The 16,666-nt window shown below is 38.0% G+C and overlaps 1 protein-coding gene and 3 non-coding genes across 4 annotated transcripts in view; all 4 read right to left on the bottom strand.

Annotated features, from left to right (window-relative positions):
- WDR43 (WD repeat domain 43) overlaps positions 1 to 16,666 on the bottom strand; it is a 46,697-nt gene that overhangs the window by 14,471 nt on the left and 15,560 nt on the right. Inside the window, exons 4-11 of the mRNA XM_021697745.1 lie at positions 14,949 to 15,069; positions 14,033 to 14,172; positions 8,263 to 8,365; positions 7,669 to 7,733; positions 5,549 to 5,720; positions 3,972 to 4,058; positions 2,951 to 3,082; positions 1,223 to 1,354 (exon numbers count right to left, since the gene is read on the bottom strand). Coding sequence (XP_021553420.1) covers positions 1,223 to 1,354; positions 2,951 to 3,082; positions 3,972 to 4,058; positions 5,549 to 5,720; positions 7,669 to 7,733; positions 8,263 to 8,365; positions 14,033 to 14,172; positions 14,949 to 15,069 — 952 coding nt within the window. The remainder of the gene's footprint in view (positions 1 to 1,222; positions 1,355 to 2,950; positions 3,083 to 3,971; positions 4,059 to 5,548; positions 5,721 to 7,668; positions 7,734 to 8,262; positions 8,366 to 14,032; positions 14,173 to 14,948; positions 15,070 to 16,666) is intronic.
- On the bottom strand, positions 2,584 to 2,659 carry LOC123326113. Its single transcript, XR_006540892.1, has one exon. It is a non-coding gene; the product is annotated as a small nucleolar RNA SNORD53/SNORD92 (small nucleolar RNA).
- LOC123326112 lies at positions 3,417 to 3,496 on the bottom strand. Its single transcript, XR_006540891.1, has one exon. It is a non-coding gene; the product is annotated as a small nucleolar RNA SNORD53/SNORD92 (small nucleolar RNA).
- Positions 14,489 to 14,573, bottom strand: LOC123326114. Its single transcript, XR_006540893.1, has one exon. It is a non-coding gene; the product is annotated as a small nucleolar RNA SNORD53/SNORD92 (small nucleolar RNA).

Here is a 16,666-nt window from a genome sequence, read left to right as displayed (position 1 = left end):
GGGCAGACAGAGGACACAAGCACAGATAGATCTGGCTAGTGTAGGTAATTCCTGAAACTGAGTGATGAGTTCATGGGGGGCCACTGTAATAATTTTAAAGGTTTTGCAGTGTTTCTTTAAAAAAAAAAAAAAGGTAGCTGATTTAGTTGTACTGAGAAAGGTTAAAATGGACAGTTAAGGAGATAATAATGGCAAATAAGTTATATTACATTTTAAAAACACTGTCTATTGTTTTCTATAGCTTATTTTCCACCTAGGTTTCTACGCCATGTTAACTAAAAACCACCTCCCAAATTACATACATTCACAAACTATTTTACAACTAATGTTAAAAGTAATTTTAGGATGTGCTGGTTTCTCCTCTCATTTTGCAAAATCACCTTAGACAAAAATGATATTTCCATGTAGATCAAAATATAAATCAGAAAGACACTATTCATAGGTTACCCAAATAAAGTTAACATATGAATAAAGTCACATCAATACTAAGTGGCACCATATATCATTGAATCACTAAAAACAAATGCACTTAAGAAAATGTAAACTGCTTTAATCTAATCAGACAGTACTTAAATCCAATTTTTGCACTTAATTTTTTTCTACAGACCAATATTAAATTCTGAAATCTAAGAAGACCTAATTAAGTAACTTCATACAAGCAGTCACCAACTTACAAACACAGAAATAATAAATGCCTCCCTTATACAAATTTCTAGTATTTTTACCTCTAAATACTTCACAACATAACCCCCAACCCTCCTGAATTTTTCCCCCAAACCTCCTACCCATTGCCAAGGTTCCACCTCACCGCCCCCTCTCACGGCCAGGGGGACATAAGTTTCTGGAATCCAGAGTAAAAACTCAGGAACGCATTTTCCTACAGAAAAAAATATAAATTGTGATCTAGAATGCTGAGTATTATAGTTCAGCTACACTATGTTTATAAAGGCTTTTGTGAACTAAAGCCTAAGACCTAATAACAATTCAAAACAGTATTTCTATGAGAAAATGCATTCCAGGTTCAAAATAATTTAATACAATGCCTTTGTAGGTTGGTGACTGTCTGTATAGTGCCACCAAGTGATAAATGTTTGACTAGACTCACAAAATATTAAATTCAAAGGGGCTACATCACATGACTATCACTGAGTGTGCTATGTCAATCACTTTCTAAGAAAAATTAACTGTGTTAATTCATTTTAAAAACTGCCAGAATACTTACATTTAGCATTTCAAAATCATTACTTTCTAAACCCTGTGTGAGAAGAACTGGAAAGCTATTTGTCTGTGGAAGGTCATCCTTTTCTTTCTTTGTATCTATATCCAGTGCTCCCAGGCGCTCTTCAATGCTAATCTGCAGAACAGAAATGATCATTAATGTTAAACCAGACAAGGCTTAAAGTAGTTTGGTCAAGGGGTGACTGGGTGGTTCCCAGATTGACGATTCCCAATCAAAGTTTCCAGATCCCAGTGAAAAAAAAACTGCCCAACAAATCAAGATTTAAAAATGTAATTCATAAACACATCTATATAAGTTTCAAAAAAGGCAAGCACCTGGCATCTATTACTAAAACAGAAGAAAAGACCTATTATGGAAGAAACTTTGCCATCAGCCTCAGATCTGCAAAAAGGAAACAAGTATTATCAAAAAAAATTAAAAATAAAGACAGCTATTCTGTCAAAACAATTTATAAAATGCCTTCCTATTTTTGTCTTTATTAGTCAGTTCCAAATGGTGATTTATTTTCTAGAAGATGCTCTACTACAACTAAGTTTCCTTCATAAATATCTAAAATTTAAGCATAAATAAACATGATTCAATTTGCTACACAAAAACTCAATTCTAGGGGCGCCAGGGTGGCGCAGTCCGTTAAGCATCAGACGTTTGGTTGCAGCTCAGGTTGTGATCTCAGGGTATTGAGACTGAGCCCGGCATCAGACTCTGCACTCAGCGCAGTCTGCTTAAGACTCTCCCTCTCTCTCTGCACCGCCCCCTCCCGCCTCCCCATGCGCTCATGCAAGCGCGCACTCTCTCTCTAATAAATATTTAAAAAAAAACAAACCCTCAATTGTAGAGAACTGATCTCTTATTAAAACAAGACAACCATGTTCTGCCAGCCTCTTAGTAACTAAATCAAAACACAAATGTTCTACAACTACCAAAGCAGATAGGCTTTGGCAAAGCCTCCTATTTGGGTTATCTTAACTTATCAAAAACAAAAACGGCAGGAGGAAATTAAAGAAATGGATCTAGGCCAAGATAAAGAAAGTTGGCACATTATTTTTAAATACAGATACCATGTTTTTGAGAAATAATTTTTATGAATAGCTTTTTAGCCCCAACCCCCCCACCCAATAATGACATTTAAAATCAGATAAAGAAACATGACATCTTTTCTCTAACGATAAAAGTTAGAGCTCTAGATCATTTACGGTGACACACATGAAGAAGGGCTGCAGAGAGTAGTACAGTAACCACAGGAAGGAAGGTCTACGGAGTTGAGAAAAAAATCAAATTTCTAAGTACTTTAAGAGGTTATAATGACCACTTCTAAAAACCAACTATCACTAAACTAGCCAGGATTGCTCAGACAGCCAAGAGAAGAGGCATCACCGATAGTCAGCAACAAGCGAAACCCAGTGGAAATCATCACAGCAAGTCCTGGCTTAATGTATTCAATTACGTGATCCAGCTGACCACTAACAATGGCCAAAACAGCACGCTCTATGGTTAGTGCAAGTCTGTCTTCTCCATTAACAGTGGCCAAGTAAATGTCTCACAGACTACAGTCTGGAATTTCGGATCCTATGCTGCTGGGGACAAGGGAGAGGTTAACAGCAGCAATTTCAGTAAGTTCCTGAAGTTCCAAGTTTGGCTCTATCCCAATGTATTCGTTAGAGTCTCACAAGTAATCTTAAATTTCAAACTCAAAAATTGTGAGTGTATTACCTCATTTTCCCCCAATTTCCTCTTGCTCTCTACTTCCTCAGTTTGTGGAGGAGCAGGCTTGATAGCTGCATGATGACCAGGTACCCCTGGCACCAGAACTTTTGCTTCAGAATTCATCACCGGTGTTCTCACCTATTGAACAGGAATAGCGGGAACGTGACAAAGGAAATGATGCCTTAGTCCTGGCAAAACTGAGCCCCAGTGAGGAAACTAACAGCATCTAAAAGGTTTTTCTACTAGAAAATCTAATATAACTAACTTAATATGACATGAATTAAAGATAAATTTTAAGTGAATGTTGGCAAGTAAATTTTTAAATTATAATCTGAAAGTTCATAGTTTTAAAGCTTTCAATACCACGTAAGAGTAAAAACCAGGAACATTTACAGATTATCGATTACTTAAAAATGTTAGAGTGAAGTTGGTACGCTTTATGACCACCTCCAGGAATCCAGCTTTGCCAGAAACGCTCAGACAGCCAAGAGAAAAGTGTCATCTCTGGAACTCAGCCAGAAGCGAAACCATATATGGATGTCATCATAGCATGTCTTGGCTTTCCTTTACTCATTAAACTGCCAAACATATGAGATCTACATGTAGATGCCATGTTAAATTCAAAATAAAGCATCAAGATGATCATCTTATACAATGTTCAATTCCAGACCCATAATTTTAAGCTTTATTCCACCCTTAAATATAGGATTCCTCAAAGTTATGCTCCTTTAAATACTGACATCAGTAAAATAATTTATTGATAAATGTGATATTTAATGATCATACATGGGGGGAGGGGCTAACTCCCAAGTCTTCAACTTCTAGTTGTCTGTTCACTCATGCATTCAACAAACGAAGAGCACAGAAACAAAAGTGCTTTTATAATCTCGTTACCTGAAACCTAATCCCACAAATTTGTTAGACAAGATCATAAAGAGGATATTAAAGAGTCTAAACATAATAATATATTACAATTAGATTTACCCAAATCTCTTTTTTCTCAACTTCTAATATGAAATGCACTCACCTTTGTTATAGCCGTTTCTACTTTGGGCGCCCAGCAGTTTGAAATATCTCTTACCAAACACACATGAGGTTCTTTGGAATTTAAAGCCTGGGAATATAATTTTAAAGGGGAGGGAGGGTGGGGGGGGGGGGGGGGGGGAGAAAGAGTGTCAAACAAAGCAATTGAGAATAAGAATAACATGAAAAGCAAATTCCTACTTGTGCATTTTTATAAAAATACAAAAAAGTACAGAAAGCTTCCCCACAAAACTGAGCCACTCAGACTTATCACCATTCAGACTGATGGCAGCAGAGAAAAGTGGGTCAACTCTGAAGATATTAAGCATAATGTGTACTTTCTTTAGTTATGAACTGCTCAAATTTTTCACATGTATAGCTTTAAGAGATCAACAGGCTTTTTAAATGTAACACATTTTAAAGAAAACATTCTAGTTTGTCACCCTTGTAAATAGAATAGTCTAGGCTAAAAAAGAATGGTCCTACCCTAAAACTTCCTACTGCTCTACTTTCCACAGCAAGTCAAAGACAGCACTGCTGATGAACAATAATGCTCTTAGGTAGACCTCTACACCCTGATGTGGTACTAAATAGGGGGGACAATCAGATGCAGCAAAGTACATGTTACCCATAACCATAAGGCTTTAAGGTTATATGTAATTCTCTATAACATATAATGAATCAATATCCGGAAGGACATAAAACAAGCAGGAAACAATAGCTTTATGGGCAGAGGAGGGTTGGGGGTGGGGGGTCGTCCACTTATGGCAAGAAGACGTAGGTTTACAGCTTAACGCCTTTCTCCTTTTTTTATTAAACCATATCCATGTGTTAAATTTTTAGAAAAAGCAAAGAGTTTAATAAACTCAACAAGAACTTAAACTTAAGTTTTAATTAAATGTGAGTTTAAATTAAAATAAACTCAACAGGAGTTTGCTTGGGTATGTAATATTCCACTCATCATCTCCCAGAGGGCCTTACTGAATAAAAGCAGTATTAATACAAGCTGAAGAAATCACCTATTGGACATGCTTATAACTCTCCAAAAGTCTCCAAAGAAACTTCTGCCATCAAAAAAGTTAAGTGACTGAACCACCCATTACATTTCTACTGAGAAAATTCAATGGATAATGTTACTAAGGGCTCTTTTATTAAGATTCAGCTTTTGAGTAATTGGGTAAAATTCACTCATACATGTGCTGACCAGAACATTAGCCACTAAGGATGTGGGGCTACTGAGCACTTGAAATGTGGCTATTCCAAACTGAGATGTGCTTGTAAGTGAAAATATAATCAAATATCAAAGACATAATACCAAATAAAGGAGGGGAATAAAATATCTCAAATAATTTTTCATACCAAGGATTAAAATATTTTGAATATGCTGGGTTACGTAAAATTAAATACACAGCTCTCACAAACTAAAATAAACCACCGAGTGAAAGGTCCTTCGGTTAAGGGAAAATACATGACTTCTTTTTAAGTATTCCAATAAGCAGACCAATGAGTCATTTCGAAATCATTTTTTTCCATGGCCTTGTTGATGATGTATTGTTCTACTCCAGAGTAGCATCTACGTACCACTCGCTCAATGATGGGCTGAAACCAATTGCCATATACAAGCAACAATGACATTTTGTCTGAGCAAAAACCAGCTGCTAGAATAGGGATGGGTTTTGGTGTTGATTTCTTGCCTTTCCCAGGTGTCGCTATTTGAATTGTGCAGTTTGAAGTCAAAGGCTTTTTGCAGTATCTAGAAGTGAAAAAAAATTAATTAGAAAATTCAAAGTAACATCTCATAGGAATGCTTGAAAGTTGGCCTCGAGTCAGGAAATGCAACCCTCCTGTGGCCTCCACACTACGTCCACAGTGACCAGGGTCCCCACAGCACCAGTGCTGTTGTCAAGACCTCATCTAGCAAGACCTCACCATCAAAATCTGCCTGGAGACCATGTGCCCTTCTATCCCACTGTCAAGCCCCACAAGAGGCCCACGCTCCAAGTGCTCTCTTGCTGCCTGCCTTGAGCTTCAACCCCAGATGACTCTCTACATCTGTTCCAATCAGCGCTATCCCCAATTGTTTCCAACCCCCAAAAGCCCCACTATGATCTCTGCAACACAGTTCCAGGAGCAAAATTATTAGCAAAATGTAATCAGCAGAATCCCATCCTCAATTTCTCCTCTAAGGGTTTTCTTCACCTTCTTGCTCTACACTGGCTCATCAGGGCAGATCTCCCAAGTTGGAGCTGTTTTCTCTCCACACTCTTTGTGTCAGAAGCCTTGGATATCATTTAAGTGTGCTCTTTGTTCTTCACGAACATTTCAAGACAAGTGTCTCTCCCTCTTTCATCTCTGTAACCTTGGGAAATGTTGTCACCCAATACCAGCTACCTCCCTCTCCTGCTGCCATCCAATGATTTCTGGGTCACTCCCCCTTATTTCTTCAAGATTCTAGTGGCTCCACTGTCATTCTGGCCAACACTGTCTCAAGTGGTCTCCGTATCCACCACACAGGCTGATGATCTTTCTGACACACTGTCCTCCCAGGTCCGAACCCTTCCCACCTCCAACAACCCTGGCCTTTACCGTGTCTCAGCCACTCACACCACAGACATCTTATCACCAAAAAGTGCACCCCACTATCCCTATCTTTCCAACTCACTCCCCTTAGTTATCTGGACTCCACAACCATCTCTATCCAGGACTTCTGGCCTCTGCTTTGGCCTCTGACCCCTCTGTAATCTATTGTCAACACATCAGACAGAACGACTTAAAGCTTAATGCCTTAACACTTAGGTCAAACCTCATCAGTCTTCTGCATAAAAGCAAAGGCTTACTACTGACCAAGGAGAGGGGACCAAGTCCTCACTCCAGGCCACTACTTCTGGGCCCTCAAGTTACATATTCCACATACACATATGACTATGTAAATAAAAGCCTCAAGTGTTACACACAAAATGTTAACAGTAACCTCTAGGGAGTAGAACTCAATGGAGGGAGAATTAGGCTTTATAATCAACTGTCTATGCTTCCTAAATGTTTTAAAATAATGTTTTATGCTTTCATAACTATTTTATATTTAAATAAGTTGCTACACTACGATTGTAAAAGGAAGGATACCAACTGACAAAAAGTTGAAACCATTTTAAAGTTTACATGACTGAGTCTTAGACCATGTTTATAAGTATGGCAGAGATTGGCAAATTTTTCTATAAAGAGCAGACAGTATTTTAGTTTTGGGGGACCACATATTGATTTGACCCAGAGATCATAATTTAGTCACCCTTGGTCTAGGACTACTACACATCACAACAGCAATACTCCCCTCTATTCACCAAAACACTAGCATTGCCATGCTGCACTGATCCACCACATATGTATTATCAAAGTTAGAAATTAAGGTTTTACCAAGCTCACAAGCAAAGTTTTCCAACTGAACCACTTTCTTTTAAATGTATTATTAGAACTGCCAACATTTACTAAGCATATATTGTAAAACTACTTTACTAAGCACAAATATGAAAAAATGGTCCATGACTCCAAAAACTTGAGTTCTTACTGGGAATGTATGTAGTTATGTGGATAAAGAATAATGCTTTCAAAATAATCTAACTGGAAAGGAATATAATGCAAAGAATATTGAGGTGGGAATAAAAAAGAGTAACAAATCAGGGAAAGAAAATAAATGAGAAATTTCTTACCCATTTAATATGTGTTCAAAAAGATGAACTTGACCATCTCTGCAAACAACAGCTAACTTGACGGGCTAAGAGAAAAATTTAACTGATTACTCTAATGAGTCAATACCAAACCAACTATTCTCCCCCCTCCCGCCCTTGAAATAACCAGAGAAAAAGTGAGAACACCAACGTTGCAAAACTCCTGCATTTAAAAATCCTTACTGTCATCAAAATGACAACTGGAGTGGTTGTTGTGAAGCTCAGAAATAAAAGTGTAGGGGAAGAAGAGAACAGTAAGGAAAATGCAGCCTGCAAGTGAGAGGAGCAAAGTCAGTACTACCAAGTGCAGAGACTGACAAAAGGGACCTGGCAGGCCCCGCACAGCAGAGCAGTTGGTTGGGATCGCTGCAAATGCCTCTGTACGCTGACCCCTCCCCTCGAAAGCGCATCACAGTGACTGAACGCTCATCCCGGAGAGCCTAAGATTTTTGTTATATTTTGTTCTCCCTCCCTCGTGTCCTCTTCCTTCCCAAATCATTACATCATAAAAACACTCATTTTAAAAATACAATTTGTGAAATCCAAAAACAAATTCTCAAAAATCAAGCCATTTACCTCTTCCTTATTTTCTGACAAAGTCAAATCAATATAGACAGGTTCATCTGTGACTGTAAAAGACATCACTGCATTCTTTTCTTTGTTTTCTGACCGGACCTGCCTAGATAACAAAACCAATGATTAGATAAAAAGAAATTTAAAAAAAGATGAGCACCTATGGGGAGTCACAGCATTAGATTCGCCATAGCTTTTGCACCCTGAAAGCTAAATAAGGGGACTACAGATCAATCTCAGTATTTGTGGAACTTCTATGGTCTTTAACAGCTATGCTCAGAGCAGTGAAATTTAAGAGTTGCCAACAATGTTAAACAAGGCTATATGTTCTGACTTATTTTAGCTCTCATACTATATACTAATAAGTATTAGTATTATTTAGAATAGTAAAAAGATTCTTTGTAGTGCCACTTTTTTTGCTTTTATGCTTTTTGTTGATTTCACTGTTTAAGATGTCCCCTAAGTATAGTGCTGAAGTGCCGTCTAGTGTACCTAAGAGGAAAAAGCTGATATTCCTTATGGAAAACAAATATTTGTGCTAAGTAAACTCTGTTCTGACATGAATTAATCAACTATATTATACAGCTGATTAATTAATGTCAGAGTGTGTATATAGTTACACACAACTAGTTATATACACGTGTGTGTGTATATATATAAAACAAAGTATTTTTAAACAGAAACACATAAAACAAAGTTATGTATTGATTAGATGACAAAGATGTGACCAACGAGGCTTACAGAAACCTAATCCTGTATTTCCCAGAGGAATAAAATAGTTCAGTATCACCAACTCAGTGCTCATGAGGACTTTATACAACTATACAACTGCAAATATCGAGAACTGACTGTGTGTGTATACCCATGTATATATGTAAAACCAGTTCATTGGAAATAGTCTTTTCAACAAATGGTACTGGGACCAGTGGATATTCCCAATACCAAAATATACATTTCCATCCATTCTTTGGGAATGCAAACTTTTGTGTGGTCATCCTGGAAAAAAGCATGCAGGTTCCTCAAAAAGTGATCCAGCAATCGCACTACTAGCTATTTACCCAAAGAATACAAAAATACTAATTCAAAGGGATACATGCACCCTGATGTTTCTACAATAGTATCTCCAGAAGCCATATTACAGAAACAGCCCAAGTGTCCACCGATTGATGAATGGATAAAGATGTGACACACACATACATACATAAACACACACACACACACACACACACAATGGAGTATTACTCAGCCATAAAAAAGAATGAAATCTTGCCATTTGCAATGACATGGTGGAGCCTGCTTAAGATTCTCTCTCTGCCCCGTGCCTCCCCCTCCCGCCCCCACCACACCCTGCTCTCTCAAGAAAAAAAGAAAAAGAGTACACTTGTGATGAGTACCAGGTGCTATATGGAAGTGCTGAGTCAGTATATTGTACACCAGAAACTAGTATTACACTTCATATTAACTAAATGGAATTTAAATAAAACCTTAAAAAAAAAAATGCCATGCATCTTTGCACCATATACAGAAATTAACTCAAACAGACCACAGAATCAAATGCAAGACTTAAAACTACAACTTTCAGCCCCGCATCGGGCTCCCTGCTCAGCAGAGAGCCTGCTTCTCCCTCTCCCTCTGCCTGCCGCTCTGCCTACTTATGCTATCTCTCTGTCAAATAAATTAAAAAAAAAAACACTAAAACTTTCAGGAGAAAATCTTTGTGACCTTGGATTAAGCAAAGATCTCTAAACATGATCTGGACTTCATCAAAATTAAAAACATCTCTTCAAAAAGACAAGGCACATAGTAGGAGAAAATATTTGCAAGCATATACCTGATTAATGGGTTTATATTCAGAATATACACAGAATTCTCAAAACTCAGTAAGAAAACAAGCCCAATAAAAAATAGGCCAAAATATTTGAATAGACACTCATCAAGAAACATATCCAGATAGCAAACAGGCACATAAAAGATTCTCAACATCAGTGGCGATTAGGGAAATGCAAATTAAAACCACAGTGGGGTAGCACTACATACCTATTAAAATGGCTAAAATTAAATGATATATCAAGCACTGGTGAAAATATGAATTCACACTCTTTATACACAGCTAGTTAGAACGTAAAATGGTACAACCACTTTGAAAAAACTTGACAATTTCTTTTTTTTCCTTTTTTTCAAAGGCTCTAAGCCCAAAGTGGGACTTGAAGTCACAACCCTGAAATCAAGAGTCACATGTTCTGTCTGACTGAGCCAGCCAGGCGCCCAAATTCGGCAATTTCTTAAAAAGTTAAATATACACCTATCATTATGATCCCCCCACTACACTCCTAGGTATTTATTTACCCAAGAGAAATGAATCATATGTCCGTAGAAAGATTATACCCAAATGTCCATAATAGCTTTATTTGTAATGTCCCAAACATGTCAACAAGCCTGGTGACTGGAGTGGGGATGCAGACTATAAAGGGATATGAAGAAACTCTTAGGAGCAATGCACATGGTCACTGTCAATTGTGGTAACTGATTTCATGGATGTATACATATGTAAAAACTTTATCAAATTATATACTTTGAATATGTGCAATTTATTCATAATATATAGAAACAGGAGAATGGTGGTCCCCAGGTCCTGGAGAGCAGGAGAAATGGAGAGAGGATGTTGGTGAAACGGTACAAACTTTCAACTATAAGATGAATAAGGTCTGGAGATCTAATGTACAACATGGTGGTTATAGTTAACAATACTGTATTATATACTTCAAAGTTACTAAGAAAATAAATCTTAAAACATTCTTGCCACAAAAAAGAAATGGTAACTAGTGAGGTGATGGAGGTAGTAACTAACCCTGGTAATCACTTTGCAATATACACGTGTATCAAATCATCACACTGTACACCTGAAACTTACACGATGTTATATGTCAATTATATCTCAATAAAGCTGGAAAAAAATTAGGATAATACTGTTAAAAAAGAGGAAGAAAACATGCAACTATACATCAATTATACCTCAATAAAGGCATTTTAAAAATTTAAGGCAAAATAACTAAAAAATGACTGAGTAGCAGTAACAAAAATGATTTGCAAACTCAATTCAAAATCAGTTTTTTTATCAACTAGTGAGACTTTATGCATTCACCAGGAAACAATCTTTCAATATTTTTGTGTCTAGAAGAAAATTAAGAGTTTATCTGATCAATTCTAAATATTTCCATTTATAAATTCTTCATAAAACACTAATTCTAACTCGAAGCCTTTTATACATGTTCAAAATCACTGCCAACAGACTACTTTATACAGAAGAAACTGTTACCTTATTTCCTCAGTAGGAGATAGTACTGTCCTTACAGTAATATCAAAGTCTTTTTTTGTTGAATTTTTTCATTCAGCAGCAAGAAACCTTAAATGTTATTTACTAAAAGACGTATGTCTTTCAAAGGTAATTATCAGGCAACCTTAGGCTTGTTCTACCTACCAAAACACAAAGTTTTCCATAAATGGCCCTCTGGGGCAGCCTTTTAATATGGTTTTGTAATTTTTCAAGTTTACTCCTCTGTAACTAGGAAGCCCTCAGGCATACACACACTATTTGAGGGATGTTAAGACAACAGAAATCAACTTTTCTTTTATAGAAAAAATTTTGTAGTTGGAGACCCCTAGGTCTAGGGAGCCAAAGAGTTGAAGCATTTTTAAGACCGAAACACCTGTGGGTGCCTGGGTGGCTCAGTCCGTTAAGTGCCTGCCTTCGGCTCAGGTCATGATCTCAAGGTCCAGGGATCGAGCCCCACAATGCTGCTCACCGGGGAGTTTGCTTCTCCCTCTCCCTGTGCACGCCCCCCAACTTGTGCACATACACACATGCACTCTAATGAATGAAAAATAAAATTTAAAAGAAAAACAGAAAAGACTGAAACATCTGAGTAATATCAGGAGGCTCTGGTGGTATATTTTAACTTTCTAGCTTTACTAATACATAGAACTAAAAGGAATTATCCCAATAGGCACACCGCAAAAACCAAACACAGGACAGAAGACCAACACGATGTGATTAGCAGAGGCATAATTAGGAACTATGGCTCAGCTGCTAGTTTGAAGGTGAACAGAGGTCCACATTAAGCCTCATGAACCTGTCCCCACCCAACCATGTCAAGATTACGTATTTGATGAGGCCTACTTCTATATGAGTATTATTTGGTGTAAATTCATAGTAACTTTATATGGTCAAGAACAAGCTCAACTAATTGATTACTAAGATGGGAAACTACTTGTTTTTTATTTTATCATTATTATTTTAAAAGATTTTATTTATTTATTTGACAGAGAGAGAGACAGCGAGAGAGGGAACACAAGCAGGGGGAGAGGGAGAGGGAGAAGCCGGCTTCCTGCTGAGCAAGGAGCCAGATGTGGGACTCGATCCCAGGACCCCGGGATCATGACCTGAGCCGAAGGCAGACACTTAACCATCTGAGCCACCCAGGCGCCCCACTACTTATTTTTTAAATCTCCATTTATTCTGTCCATTAATAGCATGTTTAAAAAAAAAAAAAAAGCTTCACCATCAGATCTCATAAAATCTAAGAAAACTCTTGTTTTCTAAAAATTAAAAACTTTCCAACAGCCATTTAATACCAAATTAATTTTTACTTTTAAAAGTAGTGCCGGGGGCGCCTGGGTGGCTCAGTCGTTAAGCGTCTGCCTTCGGCTCAGGTCATGATCCCAGGGTCCTGGGATAGAGCCCCGTGTCTCGGGGCTCCCTGCTCCGAGGGGAGCGTGCTTCTCCCTCTCCCACTCCCCCTGCTTGTGTTCCCTCTCTCACTGTCTCTTTATCAAATAAATAAAATCTTTAAAAATGATAAATAAATAAATAAATAAATAAATAAATGTAGTGCCAGGTTTCACTCATACGTGGAATATAAGGAATAGTGCAGAGGACATAGGGGAAGGGAGGGAAAACTGAATGGGAAGAAATCAGAGAGGGAGAGAAAACATAAGAGACTCTTGACTCGGGGAAACAAACGTTGTGGGTGGGGGGGGGCCAACTGGGTGATGTGATGAGCACTGGGTGTTATTATGCAACTAATGAATCACTGAACATTACATCAAAACTAATGACGTACTATAGTTGGCTAACTGAATATAAAGAAAGAAAGAAAGAAAGCGAGCTAGCAAGCCAGAGGCGCCTGGCTGACTCAGTCAACAGAGCACGTGACTCTTGATTTTGGGGCTGTTACGTTCAAGCCCCACACTGGTTGTCAACTACTTAAAATCTTGGGGGGGGAGAAAAAGGGAGTTCCAAGGAAAATTAGTAACAGCAACTATTGCAAAAAGCAGAAGAAAAACAAAACAAAACAAAACAAAAAAACAGGGTGCCTAATTGGGAATTTTCATACAAAGCCAAGGAATTAAATGTCTTCAGTAAAAGATCAGTAAATAGACATTACTGCACTAACCCAGAAGTCCTATCTATTTCAATAAAATCAGAGATTATCCCAATTTTTTTAAGAAGGTTATTTATAATTTGCCCAATCACAAAAATATTCAAACTGCTCTACCTCTAAACAAGCAAAAAGGAGTTTCTATTATATAATGCTCTTAAATTTTTCTCATAAAGATCTGTTTTTTAGGCAGGCTCAATTCTTCATTACAAGTCAAGGTAAATCTAATACTAAATACAAGAGTTAAGTCTCACATTCATCATCTACATTAACTATACAAGTTGTGACACATTCTTTCAAGGCAATGCTACCTCCGGATCCAAAAGACTACATACCAGACATTGAGTAACCGGTCATGTACTGCTCCAGACAAGAAATAAAGACCAGTGATTCCATCAAAGGGTTGGCTCTCATTAGGAGGTCTGATAGTAGTGAAGATGAGTGACGAAACTGGCGTTGCATGGCCTGTGAAGTGCTAGAGAAAGTTAAATCTCATTTAGGAGAGGGAACAGAGCAGTAACAAAAATTAAAGAGTCCATCTGGACCATAAGCAATACATATGAGCCACATCTGAAATCAGAACTCCAGACTAAAGGTAACAGCTAAATTTAATTCTAAGCAACTGAGGCTATTTGTGCTATATATATTCCTCTCACTAAAACTCCCATCTGAAAATACTGAAAAATCAGGACGTCCTTCTAACTCCCAGGGCCCTACCCACAATCTTTCTTTCTTCCATTTTTTGCATTAAAGATCCACTTAATTCTATCCGTGTTTAAAGGGGTGTCTGGGTGCTCAGACACAGCCAAGGAATTGTAGGTCCTCATTTTACTCTCAGTGAGTCGAAACCACAATTTTAGGGCATCATCACAGCACCAAAAGTACACCCCTGAGCACACTCAAAACGTAATACTACGTCTCCATAGTCAAATACTGTAAATGTACTAAATGCTGGATATAAGCTAGAAATCAAAACTACTATCATTCCACAGCAGAAAAGATTTTTAATTCAAATTCTACTTATTTGTTCTATTCGTTTTTCAAATGCATGTGAAATGAACACATCTAACCTATTTAATATCAACAAACCAGGTTTGGAGGCTAACTTTTGTCTACTGATTCCACTATTTGATATGCCTGAAAATAACAAATCTGTATTCTTACAACAGTATGCTACAGCTGAGACTTTCTGCCCTTCTCCGTCCTTACTCTAGATGACTGTTAGGCTTACAACTAATTTGATTCACTCACTCTGTAGATTTCTTTGGTCTCCAAAACCCACAGTTTGATTGTTCGACCAGCTGAAAGCAACATCTTTCCATCTGGGCTGATACACAGGGAGCTGACACTGCTATTGTCGCCTTTCCATTTGCTGTATTGTGAAGAGAAACAAAAATGCCTCAGTGAATAGGGAGAAAACTTTACTCAGAGCAAAAAGATAGCAAAAAGCAAATCAGGCATTAAAAATATCACTTAAGGGGCGCCTGGGTGGCTCAGTCGTTAAGCGTCTGCCTTCAGCTCAGGTCATGATCCCAGGGTCCTGGGATCGAGCCCCACATCGGGCTCCCTGCTCCGCGGGAAGCCTGCTTCTCCCTCTCCCCCTCCCCCTGCTTGTGTTCCCCTCTCGCTGTGTCTCTCTCTGCCAAATAAATAAATAAAATCTTAAAAAAATAATAATAATAATAAAAATAAAAATAAAAATATCACTTAAGGTTCTATGCCACATTACATTCCTTAAAAGCCTCTGTCAGGTGACTAACCTTGGACACTAAGGTAAAGCCTGCCTGCCCAATAAAACAGATTCTCAAGAGGTTCCAGAAAATGGAAGAGTAAGAGTTTTAAGAATGTAAAATGGGTAGTGGTGTATCTTGTGATCTATGAAGTAGATTTTGTTAATGCCCAGGAAACTACCAGACTGGATACCAGGACCACCACAAGTCCATTCTATCCCTTTGGAAAGGCCTTCCAAAGCAGTTACAAACCAGAAATCATAACAGCAAAATAACCTGATTTAAATAAATAAAACTTCTGTACCACAAAATAAGTCACAAACTTAAAGGCAAAAGGCTAAGGGTACCTGGGTGGCTCAGTTAAGCATCTACCTTCGGCTCAGGTCATGATCTCAGGGTCCTAGGATCAAGCCCCGCACCAGGTTCCCTGCTCAGCGGGAAATATGCTTCTCTCTCTCCCTCTCCCCCTCCTCCTCCACCCCTTCGAGCTCTCTTATCTCAAATAAATAAATAAAATCTTTAAAAATAAATTCAAAAGACTAGGAAATACCAAAAATATGTAAGAAAAGGATTAATATTCAGCATACATAAACACTCTATATTCAAGAATTAGCTCAAGTTCAAAAAAAAAATGAACTCAAAATAAAAATACACAAAAGATATAAACAGGCAATTCATACAAGAAATTCAAACTGTCAATAAACATGAAAACGATTACTTGATTCAACTAATCAAGGAGATGCAGCAATAATGTAGGAGACCTTTTCCTTTACCCTTTTCAGCTCCTAATACTTTTGACAATTTTCAAATTGTCCAAGAGCTTTGACATCTTATATTCCTTATTCCACACCTATTCACTTAACACATATAAAAAAGACAGGATCACCACCTGACAAGCTTCCCTGCGTCCACCTCGCCACTCAGCACTAACACGCCAGCAGAGAACTAACACCACTGCCACAGCTCCCTCCCACCCCCCAGTAAGAGCTGTGCAACTCACACTGTAACCTCCTACACGGGCATCAGCTGGAGACTGATTAGACTTTGATTCCCAAACCCCACCTGGACCTATTAAAACAGCTCTGTCTGCACAAGTAATTCACATGCACATCAGAGCTTGAAAAGCACTAGACTGAAAGATTCCTCTCTAGGAAATGTGACTGGTGCCAAAGTAATAACCCACACAGTATCGATACTGACATTTGAAGGCTTCCCCATCACTCTACAAATGAAACCCAG

This window comes from Neomonachus schauinslandi, chromosome 10 (assembly GCF_002201575.2).
Source record: "Neomonachus schauinslandi chromosome 10, ASM220157v2, whole genome shotgun sequence".
Taxonomy (NCBI): Eukaryota; Metazoa; Chordata; class Mammalia; order Carnivora; family Phocidae; genus Neomonachus; species Neomonachus schauinslandi.
The sequence above is the reverse complement of the archived record's forward strand: the minus strand, read 5'-3'. Positions and strand labels throughout refer to the sequence as shown.